The sequence below is a fragment of the Apteryx rowi genome, unplaced genomic scaffold (assembly GCF_003343035.1).
Source record: "Apteryx rowi isolate R43461 unplaced genomic scaffold, aptRow1 scaffold_859, whole genome shotgun sequence".
NCBI classification, from domain to species: Eukaryota; Metazoa; Chordata; class Aves; order Apterygiformes; family Apterygidae; genus Apteryx; species Apteryx rowi.
In genome coordinates, this window is record NW_020451159.1 from 62,800 (window position 1) to 82,276 (window position 19,477).

Consider the following 19,477-nt stretch of genomic DNA (forward strand, 5'->3'; position numbering starts at 1 on the left):
TGTTAATCTTGGGAAAGCAAGGGTGTTGAAATGCGTGCTCAGCTTTCTATTTTAGAAATGGTTTTCTGAGCATGGTTTTTGAGAATTAAATGTAGAGAAATGGAGAGGCTGGCAGGCTGGGTTGCAGACCAAGTTAATAGTAGAGACTATTTCTGATTCTGGTTATCACCCCCCCNCCCCCCCCCCGTTGATTGGGGAAGCTGATGAAAATCAACTCAGTATCAGTTCAATCAAAAAAAAACAATCAGTAGCAACTAAAACTTTTTTTTTTGTCTAAGAAGTAGGGATTTTTTTTTTTTAACTCTGTGAAAATATTTTCAGAGTTTTTGATGAATTCCTTACAAAATAATGGTATTGGCAGGGCCACGTGATGAACTAGTTAAGAGTTCACTGCAAGTCCTATACTTTGTTTGAAAGGTCATCCTCTTTTTTTCTCCTCTTGACTTCAGAAGGTTTTGCTCTAGAATTCTTGAGTATTTTATAATGTTTGTGTGCTAGGATATGAGTATTGTCTGCCATGACCCATGCCAAGGTCTTTAAATTAAACTAACAAACTATGGCTTTTTGACTTATTCAGGCAGAAAGTTTCACTGTATGTGCCATGGAAATTTCTCATGTGTTTGGGGCTTCCGATGGTAAATTTGGACCTGTAAAAGTGTCTTTGCTGACCTGATTGTATTGGCTAGGGATTTTCATGATTTTAGTGGGTGTATCTATTATATTAAAAAAAAGAAAAAGTTGAACGGTAAACTTGAGCTTAGTGTCAGTGGTGTTACTGTAGTTTTACTTCTCCCAGAATTGATGGAATAATCCTGAAATAGGTGCTGCATTTCCCATTTGAATGGATATTGAGCATTTGATTGTGAGGAAGTACTAGTGTGTATTCACTTTGAATTTAACACTTTAATTGGACCTTAGTTTTATGTTAGCAGTTGATAGTATGTTTACTTTTTTTAACTGATATGAGAACGGTGCATTTATTAAAGGCAAACTAATTGAGTTTTTGTACAAGAAAGAAGTCTGTAGCTGTTTTGAGCTAGATACTGTTTGATTTGTTGATATTTTGAAAATGAACATTCAAAAGTCTTATCCTGGTTTTAATAGTAATTTTTTTTTTTTGAGTGAAATCCTCCTTTAGTAAACAGTGTCAATTAAAAATGAAAAGCAGTAATACAGAAGTATTTGTCATGCTTCTTCGTATGTTGTTTTAGTCAGTATTCTGATGAAAGTTGTTTCATCTTCTGCCTTGGTTTCACATCTGAGTACCTCAGAATATATTCTTCATTTCAAAATAGGACTGTGACTTTGTGAGGCCTAAATGTGAATTAAATGTGGGTTTTCATCTCTCTTCCTTCATTTCCAATTTTTTAACAGCTTTTAAGTTTAAATTATTAACTATTATTCTGAATAAATAAACATTTGCAATTTGAATAGTTAGATCATAAATGTTTAGCACTTGGTCAGTAACTGAAGGAAATACAAGGAAATATGATACAATTGATGACTTGTTTCTCAATATATCTTTATAATGGATATGATGGAAAAAATAGTCATTTGAGAAAAACAGTTATTGAATTTCAAATACGGAAACAAAATATTTGGACCTTTCACTTTCTTATAAGCATTTGTTTTCTGCAATGTTTTATATGAATAAACATGCTCACTTATGTCAGCTATTTGGCAGCTGAAATGATCAAACTCCTATTCTTACAGGCTTAAAGATTTTTCTCTGGTAACAGTAAAAGACTTTGTGGAGACTTTGTCTTCATTTATTTTGTGATGTATTGTGCCAGTGCTATTATATTTCTATTAAAAAAATTGGAAAATAGAATACAGCAAGATGCTAGCAAATTAAATACTTAATCACATATTTCCATTTTCTACTTTGGTGTGAAATTATTGTCAGTTTTCTTAACTCTTGGGCTTCTAGAGTTTGAATTATGTGAAACAGGACAGAATAATAGCCATGAATTTCTGTGGTAAAAGTTCAGTTGATTATCTAAACAGAATTTAAATAGCACCTGAATTTACTTCTAACATGCATTGCATTTTGCAGTTTCAGAAGGATACTAGAGACAATTTGGGTAGGAACTAAAGAGCAAGTTCTGTTTCCTTTTATTTTTGGTGCTGAAAGCTCCTCGAATATCATAGGATTTTGGTGCTTCTACTTGTTAGAGTAATTTCCAAATCTGTGTTTGAGATTTGTGTTAATACTCTTTTACTGTTTGAAGATTTTCCTGGGTCCTCCTGCATGGATAACGTTGAAGATTTGAAGAGTCAAAATAGATTTGGGATAGGATTTTTTTTGTTTTTTCATTGTGACTCTGCTCTTGCTGTTTCAGTACAAATGCAGCAGGATCAAAGGAGCTGTGTCACCCCAAGAACTGGAGCATCAGCTGCAAAAGGTTCTGCAGGCTGGTGGGATAATCTTTACCAGCTACTTGAACATTGTTCTGTGGAGAATATATTTCTGAAAATGAAACATTAGGGCTGATTTCTTTGTTTTTAATTTAATAAAACTTATCTTTTGAGTCTTTAAACTTCAAAATTAAGGAATGTTTTGGCTAGGAAGCTCCTTGTTTTAGTCTGTGCTCGGAAATCACTACCTTCAAATCCTATAGCTTTCACAGAAGATGGCCATTTAAATAACTATAGGCATGCAGTAAGTAAATATATTTACTTTAAAAATTCCCTCAGGTTTTCTCCAGTATGCCCTACTGATTGATATTAATTACTCCTGTGCTATTTAACAACAGCTCCTTGTTAAATCATCTGACTTGCTGGATCTGATATTATTCCCAGGAAAATGCACAAAGTACAAATTGTTGTGTTTACAAGGATACCTTCAACTTGCACCCTAAACAGAATTGTGTGGCCCAGTTGCTGTAATGGTGTCTCTCTTTTTTGTTATTATTATTTATTTTATTTTTAAAAGGATGACTTGGATGCGAATTTGCCTCAAATAGAAATTTCTTTCCTCTCAGTGTAGTGCAGATAAGATCTTCACAACAATCGGATACTCATGGGGAATTTGAACTCCTCCCTCCCCCTGTGCCCCCCCCTTTTCTGGAGACTGACCCGGAAGTTAGGCTATATTCGTTGTGTTTGGAATAAGTGCTGTTGCACTGATCAGCAATCAGAGACTTGCTTTTCTGGTGCCTTTCATTAAAAGGAAAATGTTTTCTGCAAGTCAGTATGTTTGAGGAGAAGGCTGCTATAAATCATTTTGCTTCCAGAGCTACAGTTTTGTTTTTGTTGAAATAAATATGCTGTGGGCTTGTTGACTGGCATCCCCATCTTTCTCTTCATCATTTTTTCCTCTTTGTTGTTTTCCTCTTTAGCCTGTGCCCTTGGCTTTAGTTTACACTTTATCTCAGTTTTTAATTTCCTTTCTCTTAAGCAATCTTAATTTCTTTCTTAGTTATAACCCTATTTTTATACAACTATTTGCTTTTCTTTTGAAATGAAAGAAGTATCTTTGACAAAGGTGATATCTAGATCACTGCTGAGCCATCCAATGTGGTTTTATAATCTTCGTATCTGTGACAGTATAGCCTATTGCCACAGAGAGGGTTATGATCATGTAGAAGTATTTTGTATTTGTAGAATCCAGTATTATACTTCAAACTTAGTTTAAAAAGAAAATATTTTCAGAAAAGATTTAAAGTATTGAAAGCTTTAATTAAAACCTATTAGTAGAAAAATGTATATATTTTAAAGATCTAGATCTTAATCTAGAACATTCACTACTTAATTCTGTCTTTATTTTCTCCTCCGCATATTATCATTTTCATCGTTCTTTCTGTCATCTAAGATAAAATCCTATGGAAGTTGCTTGTAGTCATTGCCCAGCAAAGACACTGTGTATTCTGCAGCAAAATGAGGTGCATTAGCAACACTACTCAAAATTCCCCATTTTAAATTTATGCAGCCACAAGAAAGATGCAATTTGTTCATATTTTCTTCTCTGCATTGTCACATTTTCACATACGTAACCTGTAGATCAGCATCTTTTGAAATCCTGTTCATTTGAAAAGAGCCACGGAGTAATTCACATGCTCAGATAACTTGCATGTTGTGCATTAAGAAATAATGGTGTTCTAGGAATTGGAACAGTAAAAGGTGGGGAGGTATGGTTAGGGGAAGCAGATGATGGGTGGCAGGAAATCGAGGGGATTGCTGGAGAAAATATGTGCCTGGTAAACTACTCAGGGTATTGCCCACAAGCTATTGATGTATCATATCTCTCTTTTTGCCAATAACCCACAGATTATACTGATATTTGGAAATGTTACCTGCTCAGAAACAGGCCTGAAGAGTTGTTAACTTGCTCTCTACTCAACTAGATTTTTTTTGTTTATTAAGACTAAAATTCTACATTTTATTGAATACTTAAAAAAACCCCTGTACATTATTATTACAGATAAAATATTCAAAAAATTTTTTTGTTTCAGAATAATTACATTTACAGCTCAACATATGATATTTGGATTAAAAAAAATTTCAGTCACAGAGAATAATTGAATCAAAGGCTGAGTTGATTTCCTAGATGAAAACACTAGGGACCATTTTTCTTTTATATTCACTTGATTTTGTTCCTTGTGAAAGTTACACTGCCCATTAGCTTTTCCTACATTATCCTAAGTGTTAATTAATACTTCCCTCTGAAATTCAAAAGAACAAGACAGGCTTTTCACTCATTGAAAACCCAGTTTCTGCATTTAAAAAACTTGCTGCTGTCTGTATTTTAGGGCACCTAGCAGTGGTATATGCTTTCTTTTTCTGAGGTAAAAGCATCTTCAACAGAAAAAGGTTATTAATGTATGAGTTGAATTTGAAAACATGACTAATGTGAAAATTTGCAAAATGTATTTCTTTGCTGTGAATTCTTATTAAGTAAAAATTGCTGGTTTTGATTCAGAGTTACTGGAGATGCTTTCCTTGTTACTTCTGAAGTATGGTGTGGGAGAAGTAACCCTGGGAGATCACATTTTATTCACATCTTTAAAAGCTTCTGGATAGGAGATATCATAGAAACCTTCATAGCTTTGTCTAAGAATAAACTCAAGATTCAGTAGTTGGCTCCAATTTGGAGCTAGGAATTCTTCCACTTTCATATGTCAAGAGTCAGTAGTGCTTCTCTCTAATAAATGTTGCCTCAAAGAAGTGACTATAGTTAGCAAAAGTGATATTAGATCTGTTTTTCCTGACATTCTTCCTTCTTGATTTATAATGAATATAAGAGCAACCTTGTCATGTCAGATCAGTTCAATGTTTTCTCCAAACACTAGCTACTACTACACTTTTTAACAGAAATTAAAGAAATGATTTTGTAATGGACAGCTGTGGAATAATTCAGAATTAATTACATTCAGTTCTGCTGCTGTTCTCATTTCCTGTAAAAATGTCTCTTAAAAGCTGTCAAATCCTTAAAACACAGTTCTTATTTCCTTTCAAAATACATTGTTATGATTATTTCTATATATATATAATGTTTTTATATATTTATACATATATATGCATTTATATATTTATTATTTTGTATCCTTTATAAAGGAGGATATGGCATGATGTTAAAGTTTAGAAGGCTTGTCTTCTGAGGTAATAGAAATCTTGATTGGTAACTCTTTTTCTTCCTCTTAAAATGCCTCTTGAAAGAAGACATTCTCTGAGAAAGTTGGTGGGCAGTTTGTCCCCTTCTCTTCTTTTAACACTTCCAAGACAGCATACCCAGTTACTGATAAATCGTATTGCACCAACCTTTTGACAAGTCTTTTGGGGTGTGTGGGTGCATGTATATGTAATATACAGACTTAACATATATGTTAAGTCAGTATATTAAATATATATATATATATTCCTGCAGACTTAACATGTATGTAAGGAAGAGTTAGCATTCCAGTGAATGCTGGTTTTTAGTACTGCATTTCAGAAGTTGTTGAAATAGTGCTAGTCTTATAGGCCTGTCAGATTTGGCCTTTTAAGTTCAAAAACATAGCTGTCTTCTCCATTCTTTTCATTAAAAGCTTTTTGTTTTCTGATCTGCCTACTGGATTGTGGTCACAAAACAGTCAACATTGGCAGAACTTGCATAAGATGTTTAAGAACATCTTAGTATAAACTTCTGAATTAATCTTTCTAGTTTTCTGTATACTAATGTGTCTTTATAGAAAAATTTAAATGTACTATACCAAATAGTTTAATATACAGTGAACACTGTCTGGTGTTTTAATTTATATAGACCCTTTTATTGCCTTAGACCCATTTATTGCCTTAGGTAACAAGCTTAATAAAATTCATGCTAAATCTTTGACAGGCTTGTTAAAATATTCTTGATTTGTAAACATTGTTAAATATCTTTTTATTGCATGCTGAAGCTGAAATATACATATTACAGTATGTTGTAAAGGTCAGATCATGCTATCTTAACTGTGTATAACATTCTTCTCCTTAATGTTTTCTTTTTTTGTTGTGGTTTATTTTATTGTAGGTTGGCTGGAGTACTGCAAGAGATTATTACACGTTTCTTTGGTCACCTATGCCAGAAAATTATGTGGAAGGATCAACTGTTAATTGTGTGCTGACATTTCAAGGTGGGTATATATTAAATAATGCAATATCTACCTGTATTTGCTAGTTTTCACAGTTTTAAAAACTATAGGTTAAAATGCTGTATAACAGATTTAGATTTTTTAAAAACATAAATTGGAAGAGATTTTTGCATGTATGTCTTCTGTGCGCTTTTGGGTTTTTTTGTTGCTGTTGTCAGCTGTGTCAAGTTCTGATTTTAGGTGGGAAAAAAATTGTAAGATAAGTGTGTGATGGTGTATTTTTGTATAGCAGCAGACAATATTCATGACTGATGGAAAGGGAAGCTCTACAGCATGGAAACTATTCAAACATAGAAAGTGATTTTGTTTAATCATTGTTAGGGTTTTTAAATCTTGGAATGTCTTGAACATTGCATTGAGAACGGTGTTTAAAATTTAGAGACTAGAGTCCTGTCAAGGAATAAATGGGTAAATAATGTATGGGAGTTGCGGAGAACCTTTCGTTAGTGAGAAATTGATAAAATAACTGGTGAAATTCAATATAAGTAAATATAAAAGAATCCACTATGAGGAACTTTGAATTAAAATTATTATTCAGGAATGAGATCTCAGTTTTATAGTAGTTGTAGGAAAATGTTTTCTCAGTGATCAGCAGCAAACTTTTTTTCCCCTCTCCCTCCCCCGCACCCCCTTAAAAAAAAAAGATAGAATTTTTAAAAAAAGAAAAAACAAAACAAAACGGTACAGATCTGTAGTGTACCTGCATTTCAACACTATTGTGAAGATCAGATTCTTTCCCTCCCCCTCCCAGTCTCAAAGAAAAGATCTAATAGAACTGGAAAACGGACAAAGAGCAACAAGAAGATCAAAATTAAGAAATAGCTTCTGCTTAAAGAAGTGGAGTTGCAAAGGCAACAGAGCCAAGCTCTTCTTATTAGTGGCTGATAATATAAAAAGAAACAGTGGCCATGAGTTGCGGCCTGGGAAGTTTAGCTTCAACATTAGGAAAGGCTTTTTCGCCAAGAGGAAGTGGTGCAGCTCTCAAACAGTTATCACAGTGAGGTCTGGGAGGATGGGATTCCACAGGCTTGGCTAGGCACGGCCACAGCGGACCCAATCTGGTGCTGATAGCAGTGTCTTTTGGAGTGGAAAGTTGGACTAGATGACTTTCAGAATTTCCTTTTGCCAGGCTTTTCAGCCTGGGAAAGGGAAATAATGAGTTATGACAGATGTCTGTAAAATCCGGAAGAGCTTCCCATGGCATGAGTAGATTTTTTTTTTAATTATTAATACATAAAGAAGTAGTAGGAGCTGTCAGTGTAAGCTACCAGGTGACAGGTTCAAAACAGAGATAAAGAGATGGTACTTTTATAAAGCCAATGTGTATAACTTTCTGGATATTGTGGATCTACACAGGCATGTAGATCTAYGAACCTGCATGTAAAAAAGCCTCTTCATTAAATTTGCCTAATGCTTATTTTATGTACTACTGGAGTTTAGCATCATATATTCTTTTTTGTTTTTCCACAGTTGGCTTTACTCTTTATATATGTACATACGTGTGTGTGTGTATTGCTTCTAATACAGTATTGAAGTCCAGAATGGCTACTGGATTGGTTGGTTGACTTGTTAAGAATGATGGATTCTCCTGCAGCTGCAAATAGTAATAGCTTGAGTTCTGTACTGTTCTTTCTCTTACCCGAAGTCCATTTTTCTGTAGCTTTGATGATGATCGTGTAAAATGGTCAGAAAATAGTCAGATCATGTGAATAACTTTGAATTCTGTGGAGTTTGTGTGTCTCTTCTAGAAACTGAGAAAGCCATCCATTTCTTTTACAGTTATCAAAAATCCTCTGGCTAAGAATGAATGACACTGGGTTGGACTCAGACTACAAGTGATGTAGAAGCAAAGGGCTCTGCATCCTGTTATCAGTCCTTTGAGTTAGCCAGTGTTTTCCTGTGTGGTGTAACTTAAGTATGGTGTCATCTGTTACATTCCTTGCTCAAAGTCCATCGCTTTTATAGAGCTACCAGATCTCCATTCAAACAATCTCCCTGTTGTGTTTGAGATATTTTAGTACTACTGAGATGAGATCATTAAAGCTTACAGGAGGTTAATTTATTTGAGATAAATGGTACTGTTGTGAAGCATGCTTTAAGTATTTTTGTATGACCAAATAGGTGTGCTGAGAGAAAAAAAAATAACAGGAGTTTGTTCTCTCCAGTACATGTTTGAAAAAGATTTTAAGTCCCTTTTAAAATCAACTTGAACCAATTTAAAAAAATTTCTGGAGCTGCAGGTTAGATTGTTCTGAATCAATTTCTGTGTAGCTCCACCTTATTTAAACATTGAATCAGATAAAAGGAACTTAAAACTGCAGTGATATGTAGGAAAATGTAGTCAGGTCCAAAAGTACAGAATCCTGAGTTTTTGACACTAACGTATTCTTCACTGAGCTACGTTTAATAAAGTAGAAGAGCCAAAGAAAATGTGAAGTGTTGTGTAATGTGAGTGCTGTCCATGTAATGAGTTTTTCCATTTGTTGGAAAAATAGGTAAGAGTACTGTGAAAAATCTTCTAGGAGTCTGGAGTAAAAATTAAACATATTAATTAAAATAGGGATTCTGATGTTATACTTGACTTGGAACTGAAGGAACATCTTGGAAGGCACATGAAAGAAATTCCTGGATTTCTTCATTTGCTTATCTTAACTACCTCTAGAATTTTATCAGACCTTTTTTGTGGCCTAGAGAAGACTTTAGTTATATTTAGTTATGTTTAGATTTCATTATTTTGGGTGGCACTTAAAAGTGACTTCAGAAATGTAGATTCTGCTTTCTTCTCATGCATTTTTGGTATCTTTCTCAGCTCTGATAATGGGCAAAATAAAGATTTACGTAAGCTGATAGAATGAAGAAAGAGTGTGTGTGTGTAAATACAGCCTCACAAAATCTATTCATGACAAAACACTTCTTAAATTTTTGTGGCATTCAACATCTGTTTCTAGAAGTACTGGACATTTAGTTGGTGAATGGAATTTAATGATAAGAAAGGTAATAGCAGGGTAAATAGATTAAATCATGGTGAAATATGGACAGAAATGGATGACAACACCTGCCACTGAATATTAAGAAAAAAAAGGGCTCACTACGTCAAATGTTAGGTGGGGATTTAATATGCTGGTATCTTCCTCAAGCTATTTAGGGTGTCTGATAATTCGGTGTTCTAGATAAAACCAGGTGGTTTTGTTAGCGTTAAATTGAGTAGAGTGTAGTTTCTTGTATTTACTCATATTGGTAAAAATCTCATTAGTTCTGGAAATGATTATTTAACGTCCACAAGCATGTGAATTCAGGTGATGTAAGGGGCTTGATGCTGAAGGTATAGTGGGTAACAGCTGAATTCAGTAGTCACACAAATTCCTCTGAAATAATCTGCTAATATATGTATATAGTATTACATAGCTATAAGAAGGGCAATTCATTCTTTCTTCAGGCAAAACTAGAATAAAATGTTTTTCTTAATTTAAAAAAATTAACTTTTTGTTAAGCCTTTGATTTCTCCCCCCCCCCCCCCCCCCCCATCAATGCTTGCAGCTCACTAACATTGTGTGATCCATTCAGAGTAGTCCCTTGCTTTGGCACATAGTGCAATTGGTTTTTGCTGTTTTTTATTCCATGCAAACATGCAAAACTTGAACCTGGTAAAGTTGCAGAATTCTTGTCTTATTTTTATTCTGTCTATTGTTTTTGATTTTATAGAATAAGTGATTTGGGGGATGGGGGTAGAAATGTTTTCTGTGTTTGTATGACAGTCACATAATAATGCAGTCCCAATCCATGTTTAGAACTTCAGGGCTTCTCATTGCTGATGACTGAATCTACTTCATATACATATATTCAGCAGCTATTATCTAATGTATTATAAGGTGATGTGTATATATAGCACCTGTTACCTGATATTTTTCTAGGCCTTCATGTCCTATAATAATAAAAGCTAGGAGAATGTCTTTGGGGGGGGTTAAATAAATATGATGGCTTTTCCTTCTACCATTTGACAGTTTTTGTTTCACTAAGATAATGAGTATGAAAGATATTGTAAACCATACATTATCTGATAATGTATTTCCAGATGGGGACTTGCATAATAAATCTATTTCTGTATAGAATGGTTCTTTAAATACAAATTTATTTTGATAGGATATTATCTACCAAATGATGATGGGGAATTTTACCAGTTCTGTTATGTGACACATAAAGGAGAGATCCGTGGAGCAAGCACACCTTTTCAGTTTCGTACCTCTTCCCCTGTTGAAGAATTGCTCACTATGGAAGATGAAGGAAACTCTGATATGTTAGTGGTGACTACAAAAGCTGGACTACTCGAGGTTTGATTCACCAATTTTTAAAATGTTACCCATCTCCTTATTTATGCATGCTTCTAGCTTTTTCTCTAATATTAGATAGATGAACCTGCAGACCACTTGCAGGTTAAATGAGTAAATATTTAAACTGATTACAGGTATGGTGTGGTATTGCACTGAGGATAGACTGTGAAACCATAAGAGTTGCTCATCTCGCCCGTTTACACTGTCCAACTAAGTAAATAGGCCAGTGTTTCAAATATGGCTTTCTGTTTGGAGGAGGGGGGAAAAAGAAGATACTTTTGTGTGAAAGAATGCTAAGAATTGAGTAACTAGTATGCTTTTATTTGTACACAACTGAAGAGTCTGGGAAACTGAGCTGAATAATTGCAGGTGCTTGAGTGACTTAGAATAGCTTGTTTTCTTGAAGCAGTATTCTGCCTGTCAACATCTTTGCTAAATTGATGTTGTTAGATTTGTATGCTTGCATCTGGGGTCAAAACATTTCCACCTGCTTCTCGATATTCCCTAGGCTGAAACCTACTTAAAAAAAAAAATTGATTGTATGAGTTATTTATTGGAAAACTGCTCTGTACCTTCTCCTTACTCTGCCATCAATGTCTTACCCTTCTTTCAGTTGCCTTTATGCACATATATACAAGTATTTGATTTATAGCTTTCAAAATTTAGGGACAAGAGACTCTGTACAGAGATACAGCTGAAATATTTTTGCTTCTCCAGTCTTGGAGTATATACCCATAGTGCTAACACTGAAGGAAAAGACTTTTCCAGACCTTTGTGATTGTCCCAGTTCATGTGCCTGTCCTTACTTCTGGCTGTGTGTGCATTTGGTATTCTGTGAAATTTCTCAAACATTGTTTGAATGTGTGTGTCTACACTCAGCAGCCTTTTCTCACCAAGCTGTCATCATCTTAATTAGCTCCTCCACAGTTGTGGTCACTTGGGAACAGTAAAAGCACTTCATCTGAGGAAGAGAAACTTTAGTATAAATAAAGATGCTACAAAATGTGCTGTCTAATGGTGATGTAGTACTAGTCAGTTAAAAGAATGAAATTTCAAAAATTGGGGAAAAAGAAAGCTAAAATAACGTAGCCAGAGAATGCACGTTTTGTGCTTCTGCTCAAATGTAAGAGTAACTAGTCATCCATTTATTTAATAGGAAGCCTGGGGAGAAAAATTACCAAAAAAGAATGTTTTTGTTTTTACAGTTTAAAATTGAAAAAATAATAAAAGAAAAAGAAGAGCTATTAAAGGTAACTGCTGTTCTGGAAAAGGAAACTGCACAACTCAGAGATCAAGTTGAAAGACTGGAAAAAGAACTTAACCATGAAAAGCAGAGATGTAACCAACTGCAAACAGAGCAAAAGGTTAGTTGTATAACTGATTAAAGCTGATGCATAATGTCTGTAATCCTCCTTTTTAAAAAAAACAATTAAACTGGGTGAAAATCAGCTATCAAAACCCCTCACCAGTTGGATAGACATTTACACTAGAATAGGTCAGTTCCTATTAACCTCCTGCCACTATTCCTTTTATGTCATAAAATGCTTAAAATATTTAAGGCTTTTGGTACCAGGCTTGGTAAGATAATCGATGACAGCTGTTACCAGATGTTTGACATTTAATTGTGGAATTCATAGTGGAAAGTAGTTGATAGTTTAAAGTTTGCTTACATTAGTTAAAAATGGAGGAAGACTTTTCAAATAACGCCCATTAAGGAATAATTATATAAGAACACAGTATTGGAAATGGGGGGGGAAAAGCTTTGGTATTATAAAAACACATTAAGACTTAACAGAGAATGCCACTGCCAGAGCATACAAAGAGTAAAACGTAGCTAGTGACTTCTCTAAAAGGCTTCACAAAGGTCTGAAGATTTTAGAGGGGGGACAGAAGAACAAACCTAAAAATTAACTTACGATATTAATTGGTAGTGGAAATATAAATATAGCCAAAACCAGAGCAAGTTTAATTTGGAACTTCTACGTATGGTAAGGAGGAAATCGAATGTCATAGTGAAAGGTATACAAGAGTCAGGCCTAATCCATTTTTAAGCTGCTGCTTTTCAGAAAACAACTTTTAGGAGAAGATTAAAAACATGTGGGAGGGAGGTGGTGACATGGACAAATTTGAAGTAATGAAGCTTATATAATTTAGCTGCAGACAGCAGTTAATAGGCTATTTCTAAATGCTAGTATGTATATGTCAGCAGTTCTGCATGATACACCTTTAAGAGAAAGGAATTTGTTGAAGGAATTTGAAACCGTTGAAACTTTGTAGCTTGCTTTTGAACAGAGTAAAATGGGTAGATACTAGAATGTTAGATAAGGGAAAAGAAAAGGCTAAGATCTTTTTTTTAAGTTTAAATCTTGCTTATAAAAGAATTATTTTAATTTCAAGAATGTGTGAGGGCCAGCTTAAATCAATAAGACTAGGATTAAATCCTTCTAAGTATGCATTTTATGTATCTGCTTGATGTTCCATTTGGGAGCTTGGTGGGTAAAACTGAAGGAGCTACATAGACACCTTTTGCTGTCATCCGAGGTTCTCATTTAAAAAAGAGTGATTGAAAATAAATTGTGAATTCTACTACACGTTACCTCTACTACTCATTTTTAAAAACAGCTTGTCAAATTGCATTTTGCAAGCTGTCCAGCAATATATCATATACAGAGTATCAGAACAGTTTTGTTCTTATACAGTCTCTTTCTTGCGCTTACCTATGAGTTTTTAGAAGCAAAAAAACTCAATCAGAATTTAATTTTGGGTGTATTTTATGGTTTGTTATTGCCTTGTATTGTGTTCAAATGGTGATGCAGTGTGAAGAACTTCTGTTTATGGCTCAGCTAAGTATGAGGGAGAAGAGTGACCTGAAGCTGGTACTATTCTTCATCTATCTACAATACAATAAAAGTTTTCTAACTGCTGCAGGGTTTTTTTTGTATCTCTCAAGAAGCAAATTGTCAAACAAAAAAAAATTGTTTTTATGTTCCATTCTCTGTTTTTCACCTTTTGAAAACTTTCTGCTGAGTTGAAACTCCCTTCTTTCATTTATCTACATAAGCAGAATATAAATCTAATGTCACTATTGAAAATAAAAATTTGATTTCACTATATCAGGTACAGTAAACTAAACTTTCTGATGAGGAACAAGTTAATAAACAATGCTTCATAGGCAGCTTTCTGTTGAACCTTTCCAAACCTGAAGATGATTTCCTGTCTTCTTCCTTCTCCAATACTTAAAGTATAGCTGCAGATGAAGGGAATATATGATTTATCTTTGCTGGGATCATAAAGATTCCTGAGCAGCTATTATACAGCACTTAATTAAAATAACTAGGTTTTGTTTTTTTTTGTGGTTTGTTTAATTAACTCCCCCCCCCCAAAAAAACCCAGCTAAACTAGTCAGCTCTGTGTGACATAAATAATTGTCATAGACCATAAACTTAAACAGTGTATTAATTCAGCCATTAAAAAAAAAAAAAAAAAAAAAAGCCAGGAAGGATAACCTCGAGATGCTAAGTAATCAAAATATAGCTAAATTCTGTATGACAGCAGAATCTTCCCCTGTGGTTAGTGTGAGGTAGACTGTTTTGTCTTAACCTTTAAGTTAAAGAACGATTGTTCTAAGTATTTTGGTGTTTTTTGTCAGTGCTCTCTTGTTGCATGTGGATAGATTTTTAGTTATGCTCTAAATCTTGTTATATAAATAGATAAAGAGTGGAATTAATTGCTTTAAGGAAGACTTTCTAAAAAATTATTTAATTTATTCAGATATAGAATTCCAAATACTTAAGGCTTTAAAAAACCTCTTTCAATATACTTTAGGTTAATGACAAACAATTATTAAAACAAAATAGTCCGTATAAGAAAATAGAGTAATTATAAACATTAAAGTAAATATCACTGCCTTTGTAGTTTAAGAAGAAGCTATAAGTATTGGAGATACTTTTATTTTAACACAAATTAATAAGCTTCATTTAACTTCATAGACAATCTCTTACTAGCATATTATTTTTTTTCTTTTGCAACTACTTTTTGCCAAGAAATGCACAAATAGTATTTCTGTTTGACCAAAAGGCCCTATAAAATACAAGACTAGTACGAAGTATTGTATTTAAAAAGCAGAATTTGTATGAGTGAAGGACATGGGTGTTTATGTATATATGTATTTTATTGTATGTGAGCGCAAAGCTGTTTTTAATGCTAGTGTGTTAGCAACTGTTATTTATTATTAGCACTTTTATTCTGATAAAGAGGCCCTTTGAGTCATGAACCCCTCTATTAAATGCTGGGCAATCTATTCTCCCCTTTTTTTAGAAAATTTGCTCATAATTTCTTCTAGACAAATAATGCGAATGTGTCTTTGGCTTTTGATTAAGCTACCCTGTATTTTTATAATTAAATTTAACAGATTTTGGATTGTGTGGCAAGGAGTCATAGTAGATGAGTAAATTTCCTTACTGCAGCACAATGTAGGAAATACAGCTTACATTCTTGATAGACAAGCTCTGGGTTCATAATATGAAAATATTTTGTTAAAGCATAGTTTTGTAGAGTCACGCCTTGTATTCATGTTTGTTTATGCTTTCAGGATGCTTTTTCTTTCTGATATTGACTCTCTTTTTCAATTCTTTGTTTTCACAAATAGTTCAGACTGTTTGAGAAATGTAGAAACATGAATTTCCTAATGCAGATAGCCATTGACAGACACGGCTATATGCAAATTACTGTTTCTCTCCCACTCTTGATATATTTGCTTTCTTCCCCCCACCTAGCTGCTGGCATAGAGTTCTAGGCAGTGGAAGTGTTGTCTTTTGTCTCTGCTTTTTGACTAGTTGGGATGCTTTGGAAGTAATTCTTTGATGGAGGCTATTTGGGGCTTATATGAGGAAGAAGCAAGCTGAAAATAGATTCTCTCCCCCCCCCCCCCCCCCCTCCCCCCAGAAGATAGTGTACTAAATTAAATGTATCCAGGTCTAATACAATCAGTGTTTTCACAGTATTTAAGTATTGGACTGTATGCATAAACTATATGTTTATGATGATACGAAGATTCTCATTTTTGTGTCTTAAAAGCAGGTGAGTCCTTGTATTTATATGTATCACTTCAGACTAGTAAGGGTAACTGCCACGACAAACTACAGATTTCTGTTTGCTGACAATGTTGTTGCTGTTTAGGAGACGTGCAGTTTTTTGTTGCCTTCTTACAAGATTTCCATCTCACTTTCTACCAAAGATGGAGGGAGGAGCAAGTGAATTCAGGGCATGAAGTGGTAATATATTGTTAGGGTTGCAGAAACATTGCTTCCGAGTCTCACATTTTACAGCATTTGAAGCCACTTCTTGTCTCTAAAGGTTTCGATCTTTTATGGTATTTTTAATTTTATCAGGTTTAAGTAAATATCTGTATTCTTGTTTGTGTTTTGCTCTTTACCTTCATGATTCTGCAGACTTAGTTTGCTCAGGATGTCATCACCATCCTCACAGAAAAAGAGTATTTGTAAGACTTGGCTCTGTGCTAGCCGATGTTTGTGCTCAGAGGGAGCATGCCCTCCAGCCCCACTACTGCTTTTCATACAGAGTTCCTGGCTCTGTGCTGGAAGTGGATAGGCACAAGAGGAGGCATTCGGCTGTTTCTACAATTTCATCAGTCTAAATTAGCTCTTGCCCTTTATACAGAAAGGGTGATGAACTTTGTGTGTGTGTATATACCACAGCATACAGAACACGCTTTGGGAAACTTTAGCAGGTCTCCACTTGAAACATGCATATTTTTGTTTTTCTTCAGTAGATTGCAGATGCACAAAGCAGTATGGATTTTACATAATATTTTGACAGATACATCATACACTTTGCATGTTACGGTTATTACCATTAAATTCTAATAAAATAAGGTTAGGATACTGTAGAACTTAGGACAAATCTTCTATCTTTAACTTTTAGGTTATCTTTTTCTCTTCTCTTATGCAAAGGCTGTTTAGCAGACCTAATATGTAGTTATTTTGACAAGATCAGCTTATGGAGGGAGTAGAATCATAACCCTCAGAGCTGGATTCTGGCACGTGAATCTTTGCCTTTCTCCCTTATCTCCTACTCCCCCCCCCCCCCAACCATACGCACCCTTTTTAGTCTCCTGAAAAGAGCTTTGTGTCCTATTACAGAAAAGCATGGTATCCCTCTGCAGACTTTCATGCCAGTTTAACCATGCTTGAGCTTCCCCCAGGTGTCATGAAGCTAGCTTGCACAAAATGCAAAGGTTTACCTTATCTGCTACTACTCTGTCTGGGAATTAAGAGTAAATATGAAAGTATTGAAAGTATTTCAGAAATGTCACTTCTTTTCTTTTCCGTTAGTGTTTCAGAGTTCATTTTTTGCTAGGATGTTATTCCTTGATAGCATACTTGCTTTTCAGAATGGTTGTTGTATATACAATTTGCAACTCTACTAATATAACACTATTATTTTAACCATGCAATTATGATTATTTTAATTAAGGAGATGCCCTATGATACATGGTTACCAAAAGTGTTCCAAATTGTTTTCAACCTTAACTTTTTTTTGCTTGTTTCCTACTGAGATCACTTGTTTGCTGCTACATACTTAAGTATATCAGTCACTATGGGATTTACTAGGCTTATGTAACTTAATTCTTTTATGTGAAGGCATATTTTTCTTTTGGAAAAGTTAAATTTTGCATTCGATTTTCTTCAAGTGTTATTTATATATGTGTATATATATAAAAATGCATGTATTGTTACATAAGTTATAAATATATGTAATATTTTATACACCGTATTATGAGTATATAATATTTGTGAGTATAAGTACAAAGAATGCATGTTTTTAGTCTTTGTGTGTGTACCAATTTTAGGATGGGTGTGTAAACTGTGTGTAAGCTCTAAGGCAACAGTGCACTTGCCTGCTATTTTAAGGTTTAGTGGTGTTATCTTGAACGAAAAAAACATGCTCTAATCGTGTTAGTCTTTCATCCATTTGCTCTTTTGACATTGTGCTGCTATTGAATTTTGTAAACACAGGTTTTGTAAGTCTGTATTTCTGTAGAGGGAGCAGAGCTTGCAAATCTGATTCTTTTGCAATCAGTTGTCTCCCTCTAGTGGGCAGAAAATATTTCTGAACTGTTATATGTAATGTTACAGTGGTGACAAATCTTACTCCTACTATAGTGGTTTTCTTAAATGTTTAGCTTAGGTCAGAAGGAACAGACTTACAKATTGCCTGCTCGTTCTTTGGTCCTGTAGATATTTGGATAGTGTTTCCATATGCATGATATTGGCATAAATTGAGGCAGAAATGAATTTACTGGCTTAATAAACTTGTTCTTTCATCAGCTCTTTAAAAGTTTATTTCACCATTTGACTGTTTTTTTTTAAATTTGTGGATTTATCTATCTGATAGATAGTCTTAATAGGATATCCATGTAAATTCAGGTGCTACTTAGGTGATCTGTCTGCTAGTAACATTATTTAGCAGTCTTATTCAAATACCAGGGATTCATTTGAGGTTGCTTCTGATGCTGTTTTATAAGGAGTGTTCCTCTGGTTAGACAATGACAGACGTTGTGCAGTGTGATATGTCTGCAATATAAGCGCCCAGTTCAGATTATGTGCATAAAAGTAAATGAATCAAGCAATTTTTCTCTGCTTTTTTTAAATCAAGATATGGAGTTTTTTTTGTTTGTATGGTGCGTATCCTAAAAAATGATTTTTTATTTTATTTTTTTAACATGGGGGGTGATAATGATTTAAAGGCACAAATGAAAACTCAATTACTTGTGTTGGCACCAGCAATTACAGCACCTCCCAGGTGCTGTAAACATCCTATGATGAGAAAACCCAATTTTACTGTTTTAGTAACTGTTTTAAATGAGTTTATTTTTATTTATTTATTTTTTTGTATGAACACTTCTTAAACTGATTTAGTGAAATTTATTTCACTGGATAGCTGGACAGACCTGTTTGGGATATTTTAAAATGTTTTGGATAGGCATCCTGCCTGCACTTTAGTTCAAATTACTTATTCATGAGAATGACCATTTGCAAAAGTGATAGTATTTTGTGGGAATTATAAGAAATTTTAAGAAATTTACATCTTGGAATGCAAACACATACTACAAAATCAGTCAGTGTGTCTATAAATGTGTGGTATTGTCTGCTTCCCCCCCCCCCCCCCCCCAAAAAAAAAATCTACATCTGTAGCCCTCATGCCACTAAAAGATGACTGATGACACTTAGATGAACATTTGCAGAGTTGAGCCTTAAGTTTGAAGAGAGGCACACAGTATTTATTCTGTTTAACAGTGTCAGTTGAATAGATGAACATATTTAATTTACTACTACTACTGTGTTTTATTAGATTTTGGAATACTAATTGTCAGTTCCAAAATCATGAAGATTAAGCTCAGTTTTCATTATAAACTCTTCCTTTTCAGCATCTGTAGATGCACTCTTTTCTGTGTAGATATCTGTCAAGGTTATATCTACCTTTTTTATGGAAAATGATGACCTGTGTTTACTGTTG

At 34.2% G+C, this 19,477-nt stretch overlaps 1 protein-coding gene across 6 annotated transcripts in view; it reads left to right on the forward strand.

Annotated features, from left to right (window-relative positions):
- TAX1BP1 (Tax1 binding protein 1) overlaps window positions 1–19,477 on the forward strand; it is a 68,750-nt gene that overhangs the window by 13,312 nt on the left and 35,961 nt on the right. For all 6 annotated transcript variants that reach the window (XM_026090312.1, XM_026090314.1, XM_026090316.1 and 3 more), the window contains exons 3-5: window positions 6,491–6,593; window positions 10,752–10,939; window positions 12,145–12,303. In XM_026090312.1, the coding sequence (XP_025946097.1) occupies window positions 6,491–6,593; window positions 10,752–10,939; window positions 12,145–12,303 (450 nt within the window). The remainder of the gene's footprint in view (window positions 1–6,490; window positions 6,594–10,751; window positions 10,940–12,144; window positions 12,304–19,477) is intronic.